This window comes from Clarias gariepinus, chromosome 27, assembly GCF_024256425.1.
Source record: "Clarias gariepinus isolate MV-2021 ecotype Netherlands chromosome 27, CGAR_prim_01v2, whole genome shotgun sequence".
NCBI lineage: Eukaryota > Metazoa > Chordata > Actinopteri > Siluriformes > Clariidae > Clarias > Clarias gariepinus.
The window spans coordinates 12,506,214-12,532,500 of NC_071126.1; the positions used below are offsets into that span (position 1 = coordinate 12,506,214).

Consider the following 26,287-nt stretch of genomic DNA (forward strand, 5'->3'; position numbering starts at 1 on the left):
GGGGGGTAGTGCAGAAGTTATTGCAAAAAAAAAAAAAGAAGTAAAATCTGTACACTGCTGGGTTGTACAGTACATTACTGTATGTCTCAAATCACATAATGTTTTTCCAGAATTTTGTAGAATGTTAAATGTTTTTTATACTTTGTAGAAAGTAATTCTTCAAAATGAATTAAATGCATTCCTCATTTATTTTTAGCACATCATTTTTGTGCTAAAAACAAATGAAAGATCCCTGTCTGCTACTTCACACTATTGACTCACCGGAACAGCCTCCACAGCAACGATCCTTCATAGATGACCTAATCAGGAAATGTATCACAGCATCAGCCATTTTAAACATTTCATCCCACAGGAGTGCCTTATGGCTTTGCTCCAAAAATCCGAACAGTTCAGTTTTTCTTTGTGTAGTTCTTACTTTAGAACACATTGTCACCCAGAAACTTTACAAGAATCAGGATATGGACTGAGATTTACATCCATAAATCTATAATCCTCTTCCTGTGTGTAGATTCTACATACAACAGGTGTTCAAGTCAAACTGGGACTTTTGATTGTACAGAATAACAGAACACACTTATGAGAGTACAAACTACTCTTGTTTCCCTATCTAATCTTCTCCTACACTAATGCTCTTATTCCTGCACTTAAAGAAAGTTCTCTCCGAGCCATGATCTGACTTCCTGATTCTGGTCTTTAATATGCTGGCCTCTCAGGATCTCCTAATGGTGTGTGTACACCATTCCCACAGGCAGATGTTTTTTTTTTTTTTCCTGCAAGTTGGCAACAAGTTCTCCGTCGATTTTCAAGGATCACGTGTTCCACTTGCTCCAAGTCACCTCAGTCAGGACAATCATCCTTCTTTTAAACATTTTCACAATTCAAATGTTTTACTGTGACTAGGAGTCTCACCCCTCGTAGTTTCTCAGCATAAACAGACTACTCTTCATAAACAAAAAGTTTTTTGTTCATTTGAGAAGGGTGAAGCAGACATGTAGACGTGTTAAAGCAAATGTTTTTAAGCGCATATAAGAACTCAAAGATACTCTTCAAACATTTATTAGTATACACTTATTAGGTCAGTTCATATGAGCTAGCTTAAATATGTGAAAATACATTTGTATATATATAAATATCAATACATTTCTTTTGACTACTTAATCATTTCCATATTCTGTATCTGGCCTTTCAGGATTCTCCCCTATAAATATCTTTAATATTGGTTCAAAGCTTTCAGTTTTTTAGTAGAATTATTTATGGAAATGATAGCGCTACAAAAAAGCACCTCCAAGTAATGAAGATAAACCTTAAAGATTAAAGGAGGAGTCTTGCTCTCTTGCTAGTCTGAGCTGAATATATGTTTTATATATAAGGGTTAATTGTGTGTAACCTTTTTAATGTTAACATAAAAATCTATTTGTTACACTCTTTAATAAAGATTTGGGAATTATGGTATTATCTGGGGATGCTTTTACCATCACATCTGCTACATCTGAGCAGTTGAGGGTTAAGGGCCTTGCTCAAGGGCTCACCAGAGGCAAAAATAAATAATAATGTAATTTAGATTACAACCTCTGCAACAACTTCATTTCCCCTTTCGTCTGTTCCAACTACTGCATTCAGCATAAACCAGCATATTAATCACTGGCCTGATAATCTGTCATCATCTGCACCTGTTTCTCACTGGTTTATTCCTTAAGTTAGATTTGTTTAAGTTAGATTTTTTGTTTAACTAACAAAATATCATCCATCAGGTAAACAGACTGGTCTTAAAATGAGAGGCAAAAATGAGACAAAATAAGAGTAAAAAAGTCCTTCAGGAACCCTGAATTAAAAAAAAAGTTGTTATGACTTCTCACAGTACTTGTATTTTACTGTCTAAAAACAGGTAAGTGAAATATATAGATAATTGCAATTTATCATACTACATCAAAGTTTCACTAACTGATATATACTGTATATAGCAAGTTAATTAATGTTCCTTTACATTTTGTAAGTTAAAGTGGGTTAAAATATAACAACCGGTAAACTAAGTACAAAGGAAATATATCAGTATGGCAAACTATAGGCACCAGTTAGAGGTTCTTAATGTATATCGATATATACTTTATTATTATGCATTATAATGAAGCATATGCAGGTACCAGCATCTAAACAAGCCATGTCTTAAAAATGGAAATAAACCATTTTAAAGAAAGTTTTAGTATCTAAAGTTTTTTTTTTGTTTGTTTGTTTTTTTTTTCATTTGTTTTTACGTTTACCGGGAGTAAACGAAAGTAATTCCACATCTACTTCCTAATGGTCTGAACCAGCAGTCTAGTTTCTTTTTGGAACTAGTGGGTTTTAATGTGTGCTAATTTCCTATCCAAGTAGTAATAGCCATCGCCACCTTATGTGTAGTCTAAAAAAAGGCTCCCACTATGTCAGGTTCATCTGCTCTTCCTCTCTCATCTTGTTGAGGAATAGAAGAAGTGAATTTAAAATGACAATAAGCACTGTTTTCTAATTTTCTAAATGTCTTCAATGTTAAGGACTTACACAACACTTTCCCCAATTACAGCATAATTTCAAGTGCAAAGCAAAGAGCATAGTTCACTATCTATAATAGAAGTGTCAATTATTCTGAGATATTCTGACATCTATAATAGACATAACACTAATTTAGAGTTAAAATGGCCTGGTGGTCCTCCACTTTATCATAGAACCACTGTACATACTCTGTGTAACCTAATATTTCTAAAGGGCTGCTCTTGCAGTTTTTAACTTTACTGCATGCTTTTGTTCATGATTAGTGTCATACAATGTCACAAACAAAGTAAAACGCTTGACACAAGTTGTGGCAAATGTCAGATGATATACACTAATCAACTTTAACATTAACAGCACTACCAGGTGAATTGAATAACGTTGGTTTTCAATTATATACCAGTAAATTAGTCTTCATGGGGACAAAAGACCCGTCTGGTCTGATCCCACAGAAAAGCTAATGTAGTACAAATCAACAAAATGCAGAAATGCCACAATAGAAAGGCAGCGGAACACCCATTACACCAGAGCATAATGCACCATGGGCCCAGGAGGGAAAGTGCCCAAGGCTGCAGACCCGACCCTTAAACTCCCAAGATCAAACAAGTCTGAAACATGAAGGCTCCACACTGCAACCCATAACATATAAAGTATCTCCTGGCAATGTCCTGGTAACACCCCACAGGTCATGCCCCAAGGGGCCAGAGCTGCACTAATGGCACATGGGGAATCCAAAACCTTGGTGGATTTAATGCAATGCCTTATCAGTGTAGATGTGGGTAGAAATGTAAAATTGATGTAATACCAATATAAACCAGAATTACTGTATGTTAATACCATAAACAGACATATGTAAGTGAACTGATTTTCCTAGCAAGAATCTTTTTAGGTGAAATAATGCAGTTATTGCATAATCTGACATTCAGCTAAACTTATTTAAATTGGTCATTTAATTCAGAGTGTAGGAAAAGAGAATAATTAAAATCAAGTTAAATTAATAAAGCAATTAAGGCTGCAGAATGTAATTCTGGAGAATTTATATACATCTAGGAAACATTACTGAAAGCTATTTGCATGTATACATTCTGTTGACATTTGTACTGAATGTGAGTAGAACTAAAGGCTGTGACGGTTATGAGTGCTGAACTTTAAGTCAATTCTCACAGTAAATTACTGTAAGGTTTCCAAGGTCACTCACAGTAATGAATCACAGCATAATACTACTACTACTACTACTACTACTACTAATAATAATAATAATAATAATAATTATTATTATTATTATTATTATTATTATTATTATTATTTCATTTGGTTACATGTAAAGTTATAAAATAATTTCCATACTGACAATTTAAAATAGAATAAATAACTGAATAAATGTTTTTAAATATAAATTTGATGAATACATAAATATGAGTACATATTTAATATTAATTTATCAGTGTTTTTAATGTGTGTCCTCTATGGCATTTGATCTTAAACCTGTCTAAGGATTTATATTCCTTTTTCAGAAAATATGTGAAAACATTCCAAAAGAGCAACAACATTAACAATAACACTCAAAATAGATTTGTGGCCACCACATTCACAAACTGACTCAATAAAGCAGAAGCCTCAAATTGATTCAGTTGCCAAAAATGGGGAATTTACTTCCACTGCACCCTTATATACAGATTTAATATATTGGGTGTATGTGAGTAAGAGTGTAATATAAATATAAATGCATGTGATATGGTATACGACAGCTTGCTGACTAATATGCAAAAATTGAACTTAAAAAATATATCAAAAACTTAACATACAACAAGCAAGTACATGTAAACTTTCTTTACCATCATTCGTCTTGAGTGTATGAATTAGTCAGCAGCATTCAACAATTTGAAAATTTTCATATCAAACACTGATAACTAATACACTGATATGAGATAAATAAATAAATAAATAAACATTTTCACATCATATATATTTGAGTGCATGAATTAGGCTGTGCTCACAGAGACATTTTTGTATCCATGGACACTTGCATGACAATTAAACTCTCTCTCTCTCTTTCCAGTTTCCAGTCACATAAGGGGGGATGGGTGGGGTGGATACGGGTTGGCAGGGGGAACATGGATCCCCTCCTACAACCACGTCTTTAGCAAACCAGCAACACAAATTAATGCTTTTTCCGTTATTTTCCAAAATGTCTTTGTGAACTTGTGGCCTTAGTCAGCAATCAATGCCAAAAGGACGTCATGACTAGGCATTTGCGGATATGTTTCTTTTAAATAGCTCCCTTGCATTTTGAAATAGACATATCATAACATTTTATTATAATGATAGATTTTACAGTACTGCCCTCACCAAGAATAATATATTTATAAGTAAATATGATGCTATCGTCAAACATATAGTATCTTAGTAAACAGCTGTCCCAGCCTTCATTCTTGCCCACTTAAGCACCCTCCTCCTGAATGGACCACAGGGATAGCGGCAATATTTTTAAAGCATACATGATCATAATATTGTGCTTGTTAAATATTGCAATATATCATACAACCAACTGGTTATATGTGTGAAAAACTTCTGCATATGTATGAGCCAGTTCTTCCAATCAACTGTCTACTTTTACACTCTTTGTTTACAAATTTGGCAGATAATTCAAGTTCTAGAGATGAATTCTGCCCATTTACTCAGTCTAAAAGATGCAGTACTGCAAAACATGATGTCAAACTAGTTTTAAGCTAAAATGCTTCTTTTTTTTGGAACTGCTATAATACCATTGTTAGATAGCTAGCATTCATAGTATGTAGTCACCAGAGTGCTGCTTAGCTAGTTACCACAGCTAGCTAGCTAGCTAACATTACTAGATTGCTTAATATTTCTTTATAGCACTTTTCGAAGATGAAACTTTATTTTATAGACATAATGCTCAATTTTATAACTTCATGTCTTCATGGATATGATCATGTAGTTGAAATCAATACCAAAGTAAGTTTAGAACAACTGAAGATAACATGACTTCTCTAGCAACATCGTTATAGCCTGGACGTAAACCAATTAACCTCTTTTTTTTGGGTGTGGGGGGGGGATCCAAAGTAGCCACTCTGTGCACAGTTATCGGCACATACCTGGTCATGAATGCCCTTAGGAATTTAAGATCATACTGTAGGTTTATAAGTCTTTTTTTTCCCCCGCCCATTTTCAAGGGCGTCTTACTTACTTGTTTGTTTGACAGAGGGCTCAGCACGCGTGTTTGCACCAAACATGCTTAATCAGAAGCATGTCAATATCATTATTAAAAACTCTTTAGCTTGATGATGGTGTTGTGCAGATCATAAGGTCCGGGTGAGGAAATTTATTTCAGAGTATAAAGCAGCACCATAGACATTAGTTGAATATTATTCAAGTGTCTCTTTGTACCTGTATGTCCATTAGACTACATCAGAAATGGTAAGACCTTGAAGAAGAGTAGCATTGCACATAATGCAAATGAAAACAAAATCTTGTTTCACATCATTGCCATCCTCATATACGAATGTCTGCAGGGGTTTTTATGTCCATGAGCATGAATCCATAAGCCGTTTCCTTCTGTTTGCAATTCAACTGCAACATTAATCGTGTGAGTGTCAACAACATTTCCCTTGGAAATACAAACAGGATTCTTTTGAGGTGCAAAAATGCATTGTGTAATATACTATACTATAATATAATATAAAATCTGAATATATTCTCTTTTTATTTAGTATGTAGTTTTTAAAAGGATAAATATAGCATTGTTTCAAATTGAGATGATTTATGTAAAAGGTTACCTCACACACTCACTCGACTCTCCACTGTCCAAAAAAAAGCGCCTTTTACCCCCAACGTTACATTCTTTACCATGTCCATAAGCTTAACTGTTGCTTTAGCTGTAGACACACACACTACAGATGAGGTCAGTAAGATTTCTCACCCTGTATGTCTTCGAAAGCACAAACTGAGCTTCAAGGCTCATCAGTCCATGACCAACTTTGATTAACTTTAAAGTTGAATCTATAAGGGGCTGAGGGTTTTGTTTTTTTGCAATGATACTTAAAAAAAAAAAATCTCAATTTGAAGATTTTCAGTCATCCAGGATGGTTTGAAATGTAATGAGTCATAGCAACTCGAGTTGTATTATAATCTTGAAGACATTACTCCACTTAATTAAGGTGCTTCCTAATTTCTAGGAAATATACTGTTCCATTAAATGCAATGCCTGTTAAGTGTTAAGTTTTAATAAATACAACTTTAATTGCATTGATTTCTTTATTTATTTTAAATAAAAACTGATGCAGGGTCATGCTGGGTAAGTAGAAGACGAGAGAACCCACTGTGCACAGGCAGGGGTCGGTCGATCAGTGAACATCATTGATCAGTAAAAATCTGGAAAACAGGAAACGGCTGATTCTCAGGTATCCCTGAAAATACGGAATGCTTAGCAACGAAAGTCAAAGAACATACTTTACGGGCTATGAGATGTGTTAATGAGTGCTTGCTTAAATACAGGAGCGTGCAAGAGAATTGCCTGTGGGTGTGTGTTAAGTATTCAGGATCGGACATTTAAGTTCTCAAGTTGTTATTTTACCGTGTTGAATTTTGGGCTGATCTACTGATTTCAGTGTAATGCTATGCCAATTTATTCATTGGTAAAAAAAGGAAGGTACCTGTGTATCACTAAAAGATTCAATGGTAGACAGCAATACTGGAAAGAGGGGAGAGCAGCTGCCTGCCAAAACCCACAACACTTTCAGCAAGAAAACACATCTAATAACATTGTCATCGTGAACAAATCTTTGTCTGATTATTAACTACTTCTAAGTCATTCTGAATTGCATTGCATTCTAAGCCATGTGTGGTTTGATTCATCATTACTGCTAGTTGACTGCTAGCATGCTGCACTTGACTGATATCCAGTGCTCTGAGGTTTTGGCAGGCAGATGTTTGTGTCAAAATTGCTCAGGTAAAATGCATAGCGGAATAAGTTGTGATGGTTCATGATATTCTGTTTTATACCAACAGCTCAGACAAGCTGTGTGTGAGGGACAAACGGGGGTTACCTATAAACAGTACAGAACACAACGATGCATGTGTGTCCTTCTGTACTTCCTAAACACGGCCTGTGTAAAAGGGTGCTTTCAATTTATTGTTTTGGGACATTATTATAAATATTAAAAGATTGAAACATTCCTTTCAAGGTGCAAGGAGAAGTGAACAACATGAAGCGATGAAGTTTGCGGTAGAAATTTAAAACTACTTTCACCCCTGCTCAGTTTTCATTTGCTAGCAACATCACTAAACAGGATAAGGACACTTACATGTGCATATGCAGTGTTTATTCCCTTTAAATTGTTCCCTGGTGTAAAAAATAAGTAAAAAGGATTTGTTAGACGTGACCTCCGACCATTTGAAGCCCTTCGCATTAGTGGAGAAACATATTCAAGATTACAGGTGCACTTTGAGAGCTCAGGAATGTGTTTAAGATCGATTAAGGGTGCTTGGGAGTGAACCTGTGTAAACAGGGTGTGTAATAGCAGCACGTGCAAGTGACAGAATGAGTAATCGTGCATTTCATAGTCGCGTCTGGGCTTCCGGTATATAAATCTCTATACTATCCGCCCTCTCCGAGACTGAGCTTTGGCGAAATGAAGCAGCTCGTTTAGCGGCCATCAGCCTGCGTCGAGCCTCCTGCCTCTGTCGGTCCTGCAGATCCAGAGACCGCTCACGAGTCAATCCAGCACCACGTCCTTTAGGTGGCCTTTTCGCTGTTGGAGGAGGCCACTTCCTTTCCTGGAAACAGAATACAAAAGAAATTATCAAATAAATTGTAGTGTAGAAAAAGAAACAGGAGTTCTTGACTGGCTTTTAAACTGTGGATATATAACTTTTATTGTAGGCCAAATCGAACGAATGAATCAAATATCTCAGCTTCTGAGTGGGAATAAACTGTTTTTTTTTTTTTTTTGAGATATTAATAGTTTATTATCTTCACAAAATCATTTCCAAAAGAAATTGATATAACTGGCAGTTTCAGTTGGTGTGGGAGTCGAATGAACTAACAGACTATTTTATTCATCAATATGCAATCTGCTCTTTAATAATAAACTGAGATCCTTCATGAACATTTTTCCCCTGAACTTTCTTTACATTTTAATTGTTTTCATTAAATATTAGTGAATTTAGTGACTCAGGGACTAAAAGCGTCTTAAATAAAGGTGAAGAAAATAATTTCACTGTACTACTATATATAATTTTTTTATATCATACAGTTGTAAGGTGTAACATCCTTATAGGCTAAATTACTGATAAAACTTCTAATAAAAATCTGGTGTTCTTGCTAAATCTTTCATGTCAACATGGGAACTGACATCGATTTCATCAGGGTGTCCAAATGTGGCTATTATGGATTATTGTAAGTTTTGTGATATTGATTAATTGTCTTGTTTTAAGCTAATTAATAAAGATATGTACCTAAATAAATAAATTAAAACAACAACATCGTAAGCAACCATCTTGGTTTACAATATTACCCCAGTACTCTATTTTTTCTCTCCTTTTTCAATTAACCTTAAAGGAAACCCTCAGAGACACTGAAATCCTGCAAACTGTCAGTTTAAGAGTAGTTCAGCTGAACTACATGCTTTTTATTACTCCCAATACAAACGCATTAAACATTACCCTTAATATAAACACAGAAGCCTCTGTGTAACAAATAATAATTGCGGAAAAGCTAAAACAAAAAAGAGAAAGATGAATTAAAAACGCATCAATAGGGAAATTTGAGTATGCATTCTTCAAAATTGCATAAATTATTGTAATTACTCAAGTATTGTTGTGTGTAAGAGATAACAAGCATAATGAATTGAATACATTGAATACATAAATCTGCTATTGTTTTATGCTGAAACAGATTGCTTATTTCTGCCCCATGTTTTTTATAATTATGAAGTTATTGTGTGGAATTACTATATGTACTTACAGTCACTATCATTATAAAAATATCAACCATGTGAGCACTAGTGGCGCACATTTAATAGCATTAAAACCATAATCGGAATCTTGACTCGTGTAATTATTTCATCATAAAAGGCTTTAGATTCTTACAGGTATTAAACGCATAGTTGGACATTTTTGCTAATGTCGAGTTTATTAATAATTTAAATATTTGTTTATTTTAAAATATTGAGATGATAAATGAATATTCTCTATCTATTAATAATATAAATTTTCTTAAAGATTATTTGAGATAATTTAATCATTTGTCCAATTACTTGCTGTTAGCCTAGATAAGCATAGTTTGATACAAATAGTACATTTAATAGTAAAATACCGAAGTTTAAATGTCAACCACAATACTGTATATGTGAAAACAATTACAAAGTTTTTTTTTTGTTTTTTTTTTATCAAATCATGCAGCCCAAGTGAGCAGTATGGTCTAATGCGAATCAGCATCTGTAAAGTGATCTTCAGTATTACAGCAGTTATTATACAGTATGTAGATCAGTGACTATAATTAGTACTGGTGATTATTTTTGTTGTTAAAAGGCTTTGAATTACATATACTCATGCTACTAATATATACCTTACATATACTATATAACGTGCAAGGAATAAAACACGCCAAGGTATGCTGTTACAGAAAATTAATGGACATTTGGCTCACCCTCAACACCTTCTGACCATTCAGACTTAGTTATTGACTGATACCTTTAATTTAGACAGAGGTGCATACAGTACACATATTTTCCACAACCACAGCGGTCTATTCTTGGCTTCTTCTTATATGATGATGCCAGCAAGCTGTTTATTCCACAACCAGCAGGCTATTCTTGGCTACTACTTATATGATGATGCTTGTATTCATGCATGTTTATGTAATTAAATCAAATCCCTGGCATGTGTACAATATATTCTGCAAGATTCAGGATTATGTCTGCTAATGAAAAATAAAAGGCCAATTGACAATTTCCTTACACATAATAGTACTAAATAATTTTTTGACAGTTAAAATTATAGCACTGTTACAGAAAATACAAGATATTTGGGTATTATAGATATTTATTCCTTCCTATATATGGAGATTGATATTCAAGAGTTTCATAATACATTTTTAAAAAGGGCCAAAGTTCTAAACATTATGTTTTATTTTATTTACTTATTATTTACATGGATTTTTGACCATTTGTGTTTGAACAGTCGGGAGTTATGCTACTTGTTATTTAATGAAAGTAGACAAGCAATATTGCAATCAGCATGAAAACTGAGAATATTTTGGAAGAGGGCTGAGTATACACTATATACAGTAAATCATCTAAGGGACTGGCCTTCTCTTCCGGTTCCTCCACAGTTCTCCACTCATTTCTCTTGATCTTCTGCAACTCATCAAACTTGGCTGTGACGTCATCAACGGAAAGCTGCAGCAGATCCCAGAATCCAGCCAGATCTTGAGCTGTGGGTCGGGGCATTGCACTCGGATCCTACATAAACACATTACTCTACATCACCAGCTATAAAGACACTTGGTTATCCTGGATATTTTAAAATAATAGAAAGTCGTAAAAATTTAAGTGACATGAACTGTTAAAAAATTGATAAATATAAACACTTTTAAACTAAACAAGGTAGATCGTTTATCACTAATTAATGTAAACTAGAAATTCTTGACTTTTGGAGAGCAAAAAGTGAAATTTCTGTTTCATCCAGCTAAACTGATCAACCATGGAAGAATGGAAGAATAAAATAAGATTGAGAATGAGAGCACCAAGCACATGGGGACCGACAACTTGTGTAAGTGAGCTACTGGAGTATTTATGAATATGGAGTATTTATGAATAATTCAGAAAGATAATAAGCAAACAAATTATGAGTCACATATACAGTAGTACTGTGCAAAGGTCTTAAGCCACCTCTCGTCTCTTCACATTTTGCTTCCAAAGAGCCAGACTTGAGAAACAGTTCTCCAGGCACCTTTTTTTTTGCTCTAATTTTCTTTCAACATATGAGTCATTCAAGGCATAAAAACAACTTATGATAGGTTGTTGAAACATTTCTTTTGGCCTTCGATGAAATCTGAAATTGCCAAATTATGTAAATATTGTCATGCATGTCAATTATCGGGCAAGCCCAATTAAGTTATCCCTCCGGCCCCATTGAGACCAATACCAGTAATTGGTGGACCATTCGAACAGGTTTTGGTTGATTGCGTTGAACCTTTACCCAAGCCTAAATCGAGAAATTCTTATTTGTCAACTCTAATGTGTGCCGCGACTAAATATCCTGAAGCGATACCCCTACGCTCACTTAAAGCTCATCCCATTGTTAATACGATCATCAAATTCTGCACTACTTTTGGGGTGCCTAAATATATACACTCTGATCAAGGAACAAATTTCATGTCTAAAGTTTTTGCCAAAGTAATGAGAAAATTAAACATCAGACATCAAGTATCTAGTGCCTATCACCCTCAGTCCCAGGGTGCTCTCGAACAATTTTATCAGACTCTTAAATCTATGCTCCGAACGTTTTGTGTTGAACAACAAAAAGAATGGGATGAAGAAATCCCATTGTTGTTGTTTGCTATTCGCAACTACAACTCAAGCATCCCTTGGTTTTAGTCCGTCAAAGTAAATTTTCGGGCTCACAGCACGTGGTCCCTTGAAGAACTTGCAAGAGCAAATTCTCTCAGCTGACCACCCCTCCAGTACTAAGAATGTTTTGGATTATATTAGCTCGTTTCGTGATCGATTGCATCAGTTGTGGAAACTGTCAAGATGCTCGCTTGATGTTGCACAAGAACAGATAAAAACCCGATCTGACCGAAAAGCGGTCTTACGCTCATACGAAAACTGGTGACAAAGTTCTGGTTTTACTTCCTGTGCCTGGGTCAGCTCTTTAAGCTAGATTTACTGGCCCCTATAAGGATAAAAGAGAAGTTGAGTGACACTGACTGTGTTGTTTCCACCCCTGATCGTGGTAGAAAGACGCGTGTCTGTCATGTTAACATGCTGAAAGCATATGTGACACGTTCTGACTCTAAGGGTAAGACTCCCCTCCTTACGATTGCCCCGGTAAGTGTTCCATCCTCTGAGTATTCACCAGAAATTGATGACTTGAAGATGAATAATGCCACCTTTACGTTGGCTCGGTTGTGCAATTCAGAGACTTTATTAAACCTTTCCCGCAAAATTGTCTCACTTACCTCCATCAGCTCAAGCTGACATTGAGGATATGATTAGAAAATATCCGAATCTGTTTAGTGACTTCCACACTACTACTCATGTGTTAAAACATGATATTGAGGTTGGTTCACATGCACCCATCAAACAAAGGGCTTATCGAGTAAGCCCATTTAAGAAAGAGTTGATGAGAAAAGAAACCCAATATCTGCTCGAACAATGTGAAACATTTGTTTTTATTTATTTTTGGTTTTCACTTATTTAAAATGAAAAACTGAAGGGTGGCTCAAGACCTTTGCTTGGCCCAGGATTTTAATGACAGGAGAATCAAAACAGACTACTTTTCTGTCCTGAGGGATTAATCTATCAACTAGAGCCAACTAGTGGGCAAAAACTAATTAGGAAGAAATGTCACAGGACAAATAAAAGGTCCTTCTTGCTTAAAAGCCTTAAATTACTAAGACTACATTTGCTGTAAATTATTATTATTGTCATTGGTCATTGTTGTCACTGTTATTCTTAATATTATTACTTGTTTTTTTTAAACTAAATTAATACATATGATGAGAGAGAGAAAGAGATTAAGCATCTGTCATTAACCAACTGCCACAGTTAATTAATATGAATATTGGCTAATATAACATTCTACATTTTATATAATACATTACTTTGTATTCTAAAAAGTAATATTTTATAACTATACCTTATTTAATTCATTAGATATGCAGAATTTAATTTACTGTTATATATATATTAAATATACTGTTTTATTTATTCAATATACTGTTATATTTAATAGATATACAATATTAAATGCTTAAGACTTTAAACACAGTTTCTTTTACCAAGACGGTCTATTATTTGAGTTTACCATGAGAAGGCAATGAGGTAAGTAAATTCATCCTTCCTTATGTATGTGTACTGGAGGTTAAAAGGACTATACTGCACACACCAAAAAAAATATGTCTTCAATTCCTTAATAACTTGCAGTTTCTTCATCCATATTATAGGGCATGGAGGTGGGGCACTTAAAATGGAGCATTTATTAACCGCCTGCACACAGAATCAGGATTTTCTAAAGAAGGTTACCGTATAGGTCTCGGCTATGATTGATTTAAATCTATTTGTATTTGGTTGAAACGATGTTTGTCGTTTGACGATGAACTAGGCTTAGTCTTACCAGGTTTTGCTCACAAAGCCAGTAAAACTGCTGAAATTTCTGTGACATGAGGAGTTGTGCACTTCCAACAGCACTCCTGATCTTTCCTAAAACTGAAGCACAGTTACAAGACCACTTTAAATGTTTTTTTTTTATTAAATTTATATACATAAAGCATGATCAAATGCTATCAAAATGGCTCTGTTTCTAGATTTTGTATGTGTGTGTGATGACTTGCTCTCTTCAGACAGCTCATGCTCCTCAGCCTCGCGCTCCATCTCTTTACACCACGCCTCCATGCGTTTGGTCTCGTTGTGCAGAAGTTGCATGTACCAGCTGCCGTCAACATGCACTGGGGATACCCGACCAGCTTCTGTTTCCTCTGTTTCCTCGACCCAGGTTGCCGCACGTGGGCTCGATGGCCCACTTGGAGCTCTGTAATCATCTCGGTAGGTGAAGATGCCCTGTGTCCGCACAGTGCGTGTGGCACTGTATTGGGCAGGAGAGCTGGGCTCCGAGTGCCTCTGAAAGCCACCAAACTGCACTACCTTATCCTCCACTGATCGGAAAAGCTCGTGTTCTACATCGGCCTGTACTGCTGCTGTCACGCTGTTTGAGCGCTTAAAACGCCCGCGGCTGAGAGGAGACACACAAAGCAGAGTTTAAAACATTAGCAATAGCTTGGCCAAAAGTAAACAACTCTTCCCAAAACATCTGAAATGCAGTTAGTTAATGAGCCATTACATGTTGTGGTCTTAAATTCCCTTTTTTTTGTTTTGCCAACAAATACGAGAAGTTAATAGAGGGTTTACCACTTAGTTGCATGCCTGAATCTTCACACGTTAAATTGTTCAGTATTTTATTAAACTGTAAGTGCAGAATTGATATTACCTTGAAAAACTTTGTCTACTGAGGTGTGTTATGATTTTGTTAGTTTCCATACGGTCTAAACAGTCAGTTTACTGTACCCTATTTATAAGCCCCGGATTGCCTTACAAACTAAAAAAGCAAAGGTAAAAAAACTCAAATACCCAATGGAAGATTAACAATTTATTTAACTGTCTGTACCACTGTAACAGTTTAGAGTTTTCTGACATGCAGCCGTACTGAAGCTACAATGATCTGAAAGTTTTAATGTGTTTTAAGTTTCATAGTTTTTTTCCCCCCACCCTCAAAGGAACATTAAATCTCATTTATCAAGCCAGAAATGAATCCATAAAATCATCAGTATGATAATTTACACAAGAAATGCAGTATTGACACCACTCTTATGCTACAGTACTTATGCTCCTTAGTGATTAATATACAAGAAGATTAGTAATGTAAGCCAATGGAATAGACTCCATAAACTGGTTTTGACAATACAGTATGTTCCCTGTTTGCTCCCTGAAAATTAGTATAGAGGCTTCAAAGGACTTCAATAAGTTGTTCCTTTATCAAGAACAACTTACTGTATAGAAGTCCTTTAGTCTCTATACTAATTTTCAGTAGTTGTCAGACACCAAACAGGAAACATTATGTAAAAAACAGTTCATGTTATTGGTATTAATTAACTATAAAAATATAAAAATAAAGCCAACATAAACTCAAACATTAATGCTATTTGAACTAATCATTCAATTATGACAAAAGAAATGAAATATATAAATGCAATATAAACCGAGGTTGTCTTGAGGTTATCCATTCTGGACATCAATTGCTGTAAGTTACAAATAACAAATGACTCAACTGAAGAAAGTGCTACTGTTATATACTTTTACTTAAAAAAAAAAAAAAAAAGGAATTAGAACAAAAAGGTTCCACTTCTGGTTTTAGGCAATTACACTCACTGATTATTTTTGATCACTGTCTGTGCTATTTTTATGGAATTTTATGGGCATTACTAAATACTTATCACCTTATGCACCATGCATGTGCTATGGTATAAGCATATGTAGTAACTATACTTTCTAAATATATATACTTTCTAAATATAGTAAACCTGTAGTTACTGTGGATGTGTATAAAAGGTCAAAAGTGTTTCAAAATGTCTTTGTAATTTGCCATATAAATATTAGATGGCGAGAAAAAAATAGATTCAGTTACGTATCATGATTCTTTAGTTTGGCAATTTATCTAAAATTATATATATATATATATATATATATATATATATATATATATATATATATATAGAAAAAAAATAGATTAGGATGGGGGCAAATAGTTTTTCACACCACTGTATGTGTATATATATATATATATATATATATATATATACAGTGGTGTGAAAAACTATTTGTCCCCTTCCTGATTTCTTATTCTTTTGCATGTTTGTCACACAAAATGTTTCTAATCATCAAACACATTTAACTATTAGTCAAAGATAACAAGAGAACACAAGTAAACACAAAATGCAGTTTTTAAATGATGGTTTTTATTATTTAAGGAGAAAAAAAATCCAAACCTACATGGCCCTGTGTGAAAAAGTAATTGCCCCCCGAACCTAATAACTGGTTGGGCCACCCTTAGCAGCAATAACTGCAATCCAGCGTTTGCGATAACTTGCAACGAGTCTTTTACAGCGCTCTGGAGGAATTTTGGCCCACTCATCTTTGCAGAATTGTTGTAATTCAGCTTTATTTAAGGGTTTTCTAGCATGAACCGCCTTTTTAAGGTCATGCCACAACATCTCAATAGGATTCAGGTCAGGACTTTGACTAGGCCATTCCAAAGTCTTCATTTTGTTTTTCTTCAGTCATTCAGAGGTGGATTTGCTGGTGTGTTTTGGGTTATTGTCCTGCTGCAGCACCCAAGATCGCTTCAGCTTGAGTTGACGAACAGATGGCCGGACATTCTCCTTCAGGATTTTTTGGTAGACAGTAGAATTCATGGTTCCATCTATCACAGCAAGCCTTCCAGGTCCTGAAGCAGCAAAACAACCCCAGACCATCACACTACCACCACCATATTTTACTGTTGGTATGATGTTCTTTTTCTGAAATGCTGTGTTACTTTTACGCCAGATGTAACGGGACACGCACCTTCCAAAAAGTTCAACTTTTGTCCCGTTGGTCCACAAGGTATTTTCCCCAAAGTCTTGGCAATCATTGAGATGTTTTTTAGCAAAATTGAGACGAGCCTTAATGTTCTTTTTGCTTAAAAGTGGTTTGCGCCTTGGAAATCTGCCATGCAGGCCGTTTTTGCCCAGTCTCTTTCTTATGGTGAAGTCGTGAACACTGACCTTAATTGAGGCAAGTGAGGCCTGCAGTTCTTTAGATGTTGTCCTGGGGTCTTTTGTGGCCTCTCGGATAAGTTGTCTCTGCGCTCTTGGGGTAATTTTGGTCCGCCGGCCACTCCTGGGAAGGTTCACCACTGTTCCATGTTTTTGCCATTTGTGGATAATGGCTCTCTGGAGTCCCAAAGCTTTAGAAATTGCTTTATAACCTTTACCAGACTGATAGATCTCAATTACTTTTGTTCTCATTTGTTTCTGAATTTCTTTGGATCTTGGCATGATGTCTAGCTTTTGAGGTGCTTTTGGTCCACTTCTCTGTGTCAGGTAGCCCCTATTTAAGTGATTTCTTGATTGAAACAGGTGTGGCAGTAATCAGGCCTGGGGGTGACTACAGAAATTGAACTCAGGTGTGATATACCACAGTTAAGTTATTTTTTAACAAGGGGGGCAATCACTTTTTCACACAGGGCCATGTAGATTTGGAGTTTTTTTTGTCCCTTAATAACGTAAACCTTCATTTAAAAAATGCATTTTGTGTTTAATTATGTTATCTTTGACTAATATATATATATATATTACATCTAAACTATTTACATATTGGCAGGGAGGACAGCATCCTGTTTGTCAGGAGTAAAGTTTTTGTTAAGTTTGTTTAGCATTACAACAAAATCTGGTGAAAATAAAATATAATTGGTATAAATTATATAATAATTTATTATATCATTGGTATATAATAAATATAATTGGTAAATGCATTTTATCACAAAACTATGGGTGTCTGTTTATCTGCATGTGTGTACAGTATACAGTATAAGGAGCCAGCAAACCTGTCAAAATAAAAAAATATATATTTTAAAACTATAATACTATGAACAAACTGAATCAGCTCCTAGTTATAGTGTTAAAAATGTATCCACCTTGTGATCCTATATATAGCTCAGCTACACACAAAATGAATGAAAGATGTATTAATCCTGCATCTCTGCAATTTTTGGAATTTAGTTTTGGGATAATAATGAGAAAGAAGATTTTTTAAAATAATGAAAATATTATCATTATTATTTTTATTATGTCAGGGACACTGGCCTCACCGTTTCTCGCCTTCCACCTGGATGCCCACTGACTGATACTGCGGCAGACCTTTACTCTCTGCTTCTGAGTCTGTGACTCCTTCCACCTTCACAAAGGATTGGGAGATTGGAAGAAAAAAAGACATGGAGAAGAGAGACAATCAACAAAGTGATGAAAATTTCCTTAATCATGTATCAGAATGAGTTTGTTCTGATCAGCTCATTGCTATTTTGAATTGCATCAATGCCTCAGGCATCCACGGGCAGAAGTTCAATAGAGCATGATGGAATGCGGTCTCTGGGTGGGAAGGATGACATTATTGTGTAGCATTACTCCTTCATCTGTTGATTATCAGGGAATATTCATAGCCATGGAAAGGAGGGTTTAGCACTGTCTTTTGACTGCTTCATGATGTACAGTAGGATGAACAACAGTTTGTGCCTTTTCTGAGACTCATCTAACCCTTACAGTTCATGATATGGGTAAACTGGCTAGTGAGTGAGAATTATTAATAATCAAATAAAAATCCTGAAAAAGGATAAAACATTATAAGTTCTAGCTTCTGCCATTAGTGCCAGATGAGCCGGTCAAGGTAGGTTAGAAATGGTAGATGATAGATACTGTAGGTGTGTTCCTGAACAATATGTTCTCAAAGTCAGTGATCCTTACAGAATGAAAAAAAAAAAAAACACAACATTAATTATGCAAATTGTAAAAAATAGACTTGTTAACACATTACACTTGTTTATTTAGACTAAACTATAAGACATTATTCTTTTTAGGAATTTATTTTACAGCTTCTGTGAAAAGTACTGTTTACATAAACAGTAATTAAGTAAACACAGATATAATGTGTGATTATAACCATGATATCTGTTTCTATTACATAATATGTTGCTTACTTTACAGGCATAAAAATATTCTTCTGAAATGTTATCTTTAAATTATGTTTGAAAATGCATATATATTTGCATAATAATAATAATGCAGAGATGGTACATATTCTGTATTTAAAAAAATTATAAAAAATATTATTAATTAAAATGTATTTTTACACAAAATAACACATAAGTTGGTAATTTGTTATTTATTTACAAAAAATTATTTTTGAAATGTACCATTTATATAAGTATAGAGACCTTTTTTATGACACTTTGTGCTTCCTGCTTCTATCAGTGGTTATTGAAATGCTCCCACAACTTGAATGGAGTCCACCCGTGCCTAACTGACTTCATTGGACATAAAAGAAAAGGCATGCACCAGTCTATATAGGGTCTTAAAACAAATCCATGAGGTCTGTAGACCCATGAGACAGGTTTGTGTCAAAATACAGATCTGGGGAAAAATACAAGAAACCTTTTGCAGCATTTAAAGCACCCAAGGTCACGCGCCATTGAGCCTCCATCATTCCCAAATGAAAGAGATTTGGAACAATGAACAGTATTTCCCAATGCGGTTGCCTAACCATATAATCGGGGATGAAGGGCCTTGGTCAGCGAGGTAACCAAGAACCTGAGGGTTACTATAAATGATATTCCGGGGTTTCATTGTGGATATGGGAGACTCGTAAGGGCGCACAGTCAATACTGCAGCACTCCACCAATCAAGTCTCTATAGTAGAGTGGCCAGACAGAAGCCATTCCTCACTAAAAGACACATGACAGCCGGCTGGGAGTTTGCCAAAAAGCTCCTGAAGGACTCCCAGTGCATGACAAACAAAATCCTCTGCTCTGATGGCACAAAGATTGAACTATTTGGAATCAGGAAATCGGGCACTGCACATCACCTTATTATAACCATCCCTACAGTCAAACACAGTTTGGGCAGCATCATGCTGAGTGGATGTTTTTTCTGCGACTGGGACAGGGAGAGTAGTCAGTATAGACGAAAAATTTATGCTGATAAATTAAAGCACTTTCTTAAGTAAAATCCCTAAGTGCTCAAGATCTCAGGCTGAGATGAAGGTTTACAGTTCAACAAGACCACGACACAAAGCATAATGGCAAGAAAGCACAAGAATGGCTTCACAGTACCTCTGCGAATTATGATATGTGGAAGGCTTATGTACTGTATATAAGCCAGCACTACTGTATACACTGTATAACTGTGTGTGTATGTGTGTGTGTGTATTTTGTAGATTTGTATTGTCCTGCGACACTGAGGTCTTGGACAGTAGATATTTTATCATATTGCACAGTATACTTTTAGATAAATTGGGTAACTATGACAGTTATAAAAGAGTTGAGGTTGAGGTCTTTACCTGGATTCCTATAGATGAGCGTGGAGTTTTTAGATATTCCTCTGCTTTCGACACGAGCACAGCCTTGTCACAGGTCTGCACTGATGTATAGCTGCCTGTGGATACCAGCCTTCTGCCCTCTGTGGCCAACGTGAGTGCCTTGGCGCTGTCCAAGCTCTCTGTGGAGACATATTTCCCCCAGACATCCCTGCTGCGGGGTAAGCGGGGTAAACGACCTTCGTGATATGCATCCTGCATGGACTCTGTGCTGCTCTGAGCCGTGACGGAGATAATCGGCTTCGTAACACTGCGTGGAGGAACCGGAGGAGGTGTTTTCTTATAGCTTGGCGTAAACGTCACTGCTGGTTCTGAATATAATCAAAGAAAAAACATAGGGCATACAATTATTACAATGTATCCTAATGGAAAAAGGATTTTAACAATGCAGAACCACAAATTAAAAGTGCTAGATGTGCATGATATATAGGATATTGATATAGGAAATAAGAGTCCCAAACTAATATATTAGTACACTGATCAGAATTATTAAACTGGTTAGGAGAAATTATTTGGTTAAATGAAAAGTGCATATGTCATACTGTACATACTGTACATAATCATCCCACTCCCCAAAATATATTCAGACAATCTACATTTGTCTGGCATTGCTTCTCGAGTATTGCACTGGAGTATTAGACCTATGTCTCTCACTAACTTATTGTCTATACCACTTTGTCCTGTATAAAGAGTCACAAGGGGCTTGGAGCCTATCCCGGGAGACTTGGACAGGGTGCCAATGCATCAGCAGTGCCAACCACCAAGCCACCAAGCCACCAAGCCACGTTATTAGATCCATGTACTGTAGGTAATTATACTGTCGGTAAATACAAACTCGTATTAAGACAGTACTACAAAACCAGGAAACCTCCAGAATTCCAATTCCTTTTAATTTCCTAACTTTCTAATATATAAAAGAAGATTTATTCATTGATATGTCTGGCAAAATATTATGGAAACGTAAGTTCTGAAATTTGTTATTTTTCTTGTTTAAAAATTTAGCTGTTTTGACAACCGTGTATGGGTATCAATTTAAACACTTGCTTGGCACGATCTTTATCTATCAGTCACAAACCTGTTTGAGCATAAAACATTCATCTCAGATTATTCTAGTGTGTGTGTGTCAAACATAGACCATTTTCCCACACTCACTGACACTGGGACAGGTGGAAAGGTGACACTGGAACAGGTTGAACCTTAATGGGTCAAAAATTAGCCAAGTAATCACACTTCGCTGTGGTTCCTTTAAAAAATCATTGGAAATGCCCTCGGAAATCTGGTGGATCCGTTATGATTCACAGCAAATATCTTTTACGTCTCCTCTTCTACAACAAATCATGAATGAAACCTCTGCTAATTATCAAAGACCTGTCTGTGAATATAGAACTGTGCCATAGACAACCTGTTATTTATTTATTTACTTATTTTTGTTAATGGTCAATGAAACACTTCAAAAAAAGAAAAAAAAATTGAATCCTGTAACGTTTGATTGGGCTGTCTTTAGTCATGATTAGTGAATGATGCGCATTCACAGTGACGTTGTTTTTTAATGTTCTTTCTTGCAAAATCATAGGATTTATTTCCATTCAGAACTGCATTCATTTTTGGCTGAGACCTCATATTGATGATGGGAAAAGTATTTTCTCATTAGACTCTTCAACAACTGGTTTTCATATGGCCACACATCTGTTTAGTTCCCATCCTCGTTGCATTGTGTGTGTGGAAATGCCCTTGCTTTACCTCACTCACTCACTCATCTTCTATACCGCTTTATCATGTATTCAGGGTCGTGGGGATCTGGAGCCTATCCCAGGGCATGAGGCAGGGTAAACAGGGTGCCTAAACAGGGTGCCAATCCGTCAAAGGGCACACGCATACTCACACACTCATTTACACACTACGGGCAATTTTGGGAACGCCAATTATAAAAAGAAGAAAACAAATATTTGTATTTATAAATATAATTGGTGAATGCATTTTATCACAAAACTATGGGTGTCTGTTTATCTGCATGTGTGTACAGTATACAGTATAAGGAGCCAGCAAACCTGTCAAAATCAAAAAGCACAAGCAGAGACGGAAGCTTTGGTGGGATTGACTAACATGTAAATGTTCCAGGAAGTCATGGAGCTATATATAAATAAGTTTGTGAGAAAGGAAATGAAAACTAGAAAACACACACACTCTCACACACACAGAGGGAGAGATGATGATTATGACGACGCTGATGATGATGATTCATTGCATAGATTAAAATAGACAACTAAAATAGACAGAACTGAGATGCAGCTTGGCTGCTGATGACCTATCCTACTTAGTATGGTTCATACTGTACATTCATCTGAAGCACAATGTTATTTTTCTGCAATATGTATAAACAAAACAAAACAAACAAAAATATATTTAAATGAATTTAGCACAGTTTTTACATGAATATGCACACAACTATACACAGAAAACACAACTACAGTAGTTTACAGTATACTCTGTAATACATTTCAAGAGCGAGTCAATTTGTCAATCTCAAATCTTTACACAGGCCAGCATTTATGTAATAGATATAAAGTAAGGAAAACATATAATGTGTCAATTTTGGTATACTTTTATAAGCAGATATAAATGTATTATTACTATTAGTATTACTATTTTTAGGCTAAGTCTATCGATTTAGATATTTACACAGGCAATTTTTCCACAGATTAGCCAGCAAGATATTAAACTGATACTACAATACATCAGTTTACATTTACACATTTTCTTAAAGCTCTTCTTAGAGGCCCAGTGTCTATGCAACACCATTGCAACACAATAACAAGTGACTCTGAAGGTGGGACTTTGGAACCAGCTGCACCAAGTGTATCCTGCTGGAGTGTTGAAAGGAGCTGAAAGTAATGTCAGGTGAGTAAGTGCATTTGTCACACTGATGACAGAAGCTCGGAGTGTGAGGAATGGCCCACAGATGACTGGGCCCCAACCCATATGCCACTGCTCTGTAGAAAGGACTACTGCACCCATTCAGTGGAAAATATAATGGACTATAGCAAAGATTCTTGGTTGCAATGTCCTTGCCCTCATTTCATCAATGGGCCTACAAACTAGATGAAAACCTCAACTAGCAACCCCCTGCATACTGCACACTACCTGCACTACAAGTTCATGTAGTGGCAGGGACAAGAGTACAACCTCCGCATGGTTGATGAACATAATAATGCACCTAGCCGACTCACATCACCTGGTGTTTATGCTTCCAATTAAAGGAATCACATTCAAGTGCATAGGCATGAACTTTGGAACTTGCAAAGTTAAATGTCTCCCAAAGTCTGCCTGTGGGCATGAGTACTCATGATCAGTGACTGTACCATCCAGTACCTCATGAAGCTCACATCATGGAATGCTGATTGGGAACTTGTCTTCCTGAACAGTGATGTAGGACTCCAAAAGGACATCCTTAACAATAAAGGATCTTCCATGCACCACCCCCAGACATACATCCTTGTCAAAAGCTTAAATTAAATTCTTAAAGCCATTGTGAAAGAAAATGGTTACTGTGCATCATCTGAGAGATGCCCTTAAGCTCAACCTATCCCGCTCTCTCTTCCAATTCTTGCACAGCACTAGGAGCTGAAAGAGCTCAAAGATTTGGCCAGAAACATGTCATTTCCCAGACATGTTTCTGGCCAAACACAGACTTACCCATCTGGTTCACCACAACATCAAGACCTGACCTGGTAGCCTGCTAGCACTTCTACTAGGTCCCAAGGGCACATGGTTGGGCCATCAAGGAGGGGTGGCCAAAATGATCCAAAGTAGAATAATTACGGAGTCCACCAGCCTGTGGCCAAGCCCAAACTTTGTCATGCCCAAAACTACTGAGAGAATACAGCGATGCAATGAGATAGGAAAGTCAATCAGGTTTCTACTGCATGTGTGAATGTTGTCCTTACCCCTCTCGGATGTAGACTAAACTGTGCATGAGGGAGGTTTCTCAAATGCCACTTGGTGGTTGACAGAGGCACAGGTCCTGGTATATTGCATTAGCCTAGAGCTGCTAAAGCCCCAGAAGAAATAGGCAAAGGTCATCTGCAAATACCCTCATCCGACTACAAAGTAACAGGTATGTACTTTTTAAAGTTCGTGAGTATTACCAATGTTTTTTGCCCAACACTTTTTTCATTGTCCCTTCCCTCTCCAGCATGAGGAACAGCCAGAGCAACTGTAATGGACTAAGGAACTAGAAGGGGAAGATCACCCCATCATGTAAGCAAGTAGTCCACTGAAAGAAGATATTTAATTTTGGAATGCAAAGCCTGAGCACACATTGTTAACCTATGATGCACGTCAATATGATGAATATATGAACATGATATGATATGATATGATGGCCAAAGCTGTCAGTGCATGAATAACCCATTGGCTTCTTTCCAGGTTTAGCCCAGAGCAGGAACCCAAAAGGAAAACAATGGTATGCTCTGGGGTCCCTGTTGGTACTGCCAGGCAGCTTGGCGCTTAGGGGCAAGTACTTTGACTGGCACAAATTATTTAACACCACTCTCACCCTTCTTGAGGAAAAGGAAAAAGGTAAAAATAGGGATGCATATACAGTCTAATAATGCCAGCAGGTGAAGCAGAAACAAAAACAGGCAGTAAACTTCACTTCTAAGTCCTATAGAAGAGGAAGAACAAGTCCTTTGCTGCACAGAGTAGAGCAGCTGGTAATGGGTTTGGGCTAATGGCAAGAGCTGTTAGTGACAATGCAATGGCAGTTTCAGAAGCACTAAGCTTGAGATTAATACTTTTGGTGCAGACAACAATGATCTCAATAATGCTAAAGGTTGATGAAGCACTGAGTGGCATCATCAGGAACTGACACAAAGGTTCACAAAGCATACAAAACTATGGTCAATGTGTTTTTTTTACCTACAGTAACATAGTGCATGGGGTCGGGGGTAGCTTAGTGGTTAAGGCATTGGACTACGGTTCGGAAGATCCCAGATTCAAACCCCACAACCACCAAGTTGCCACCATTGGGCCCTTGAGCAAGGCCCTTAACCCACAACTGCTTAGATGTGTAATGAGATAAAATGTAAGGCTCATGTGCTCAAGGGCCCAACAGGGAAAACTTAGAGGTAGTGTTTTTTTTTTTTTGTTTTTTTTAACCTGGGACCTTTTGGATTTTAGTCCAATGCCATATCTACTGAGCTACCCCTGATCCCTAATGTAATGTAAGTTCTTTATAATGTAAGTTCTTTATTCATAGACATAGAAAGGTAAAAAAAGTTTATACCTGCCGTTGGTTCCTGCGTTCGTTCAACAGTACAGGCAGTAGGCAGGCGAAACTGGATCCCTGAAATCGATATTGCTGTCATTAGATTTGAAATTTTCTAATCAATCGATTAGAAAAATTAAACAAATAAATAATATAACAACTTACATTAATTATTCAGATAATAAATTATTTTAAAAAATTGGGACATTTAACATTTTTATATTTTAACTTAATGGAACTTTTAATCTGACACCAGATAATGGTAGCAAACATGTTTTACTGCTACAGTATGTACTGCTGGGATCACTGGGGTCAGATATGTAAATGTAGATACTGAATTATTACCTGGCTTTTAGATGATAAACAATTATTTTAAATGCAGAAGCCTTTGGTTTGCTTATTTTTGTTTAGCAGAATTTAGAAAGTTAATTATAAAAATAATACAAAAATGAATACTTAAATGTTACAAATAAAAAAGGTGATTGTTAAATAAAAATAATAATGATAAATAGCTAAGTTACCATTTATTGAATTATGAAACATTTGTTTAATTTTTTGAACTGATAAATTAATA

General features: G+C 36.1%; 1 protein-coding gene across 1 annotated transcript in view; it reads right to left on the minus strand.

Annotated features, from left to right (window-relative positions):
- Positions 1-7,137: 7,137 nt before the first annotated feature.
- Positions 7,138-26,287, minus strand: part of LOC128515041 (disks large-associated protein 2-like) — a 74,354-nt gene continuing 55,204 nt past the window's right edge. The window contains exons 5-11 of the mRNA XM_053489036.1: positions 25,732-25,791; positions 20,412-20,758; positions 18,172-18,257; positions 14,102-14,499; positions 13,885-13,976; positions 10,854-11,006; positions 7,138-8,319 (exon numbers count right to left, since the gene is read on the minus strand). Of these exons, the coding sequence (XP_053345011.1) occupies positions 8,101-8,319; positions 10,854-11,006; positions 13,885-13,976; positions 14,102-14,499; positions 18,172-18,257; positions 20,412-20,758; positions 25,732-25,791 (1,355 nt within the window). The 3' untranslated portion in view covers positions 7,138-8,100. The remainder of the gene's footprint in view (positions 8,320-10,853; positions 11,007-13,884; positions 13,977-14,101; positions 14,500-18,171; positions 18,258-20,411; positions 20,759-25,731; positions 25,792-26,287) is intronic.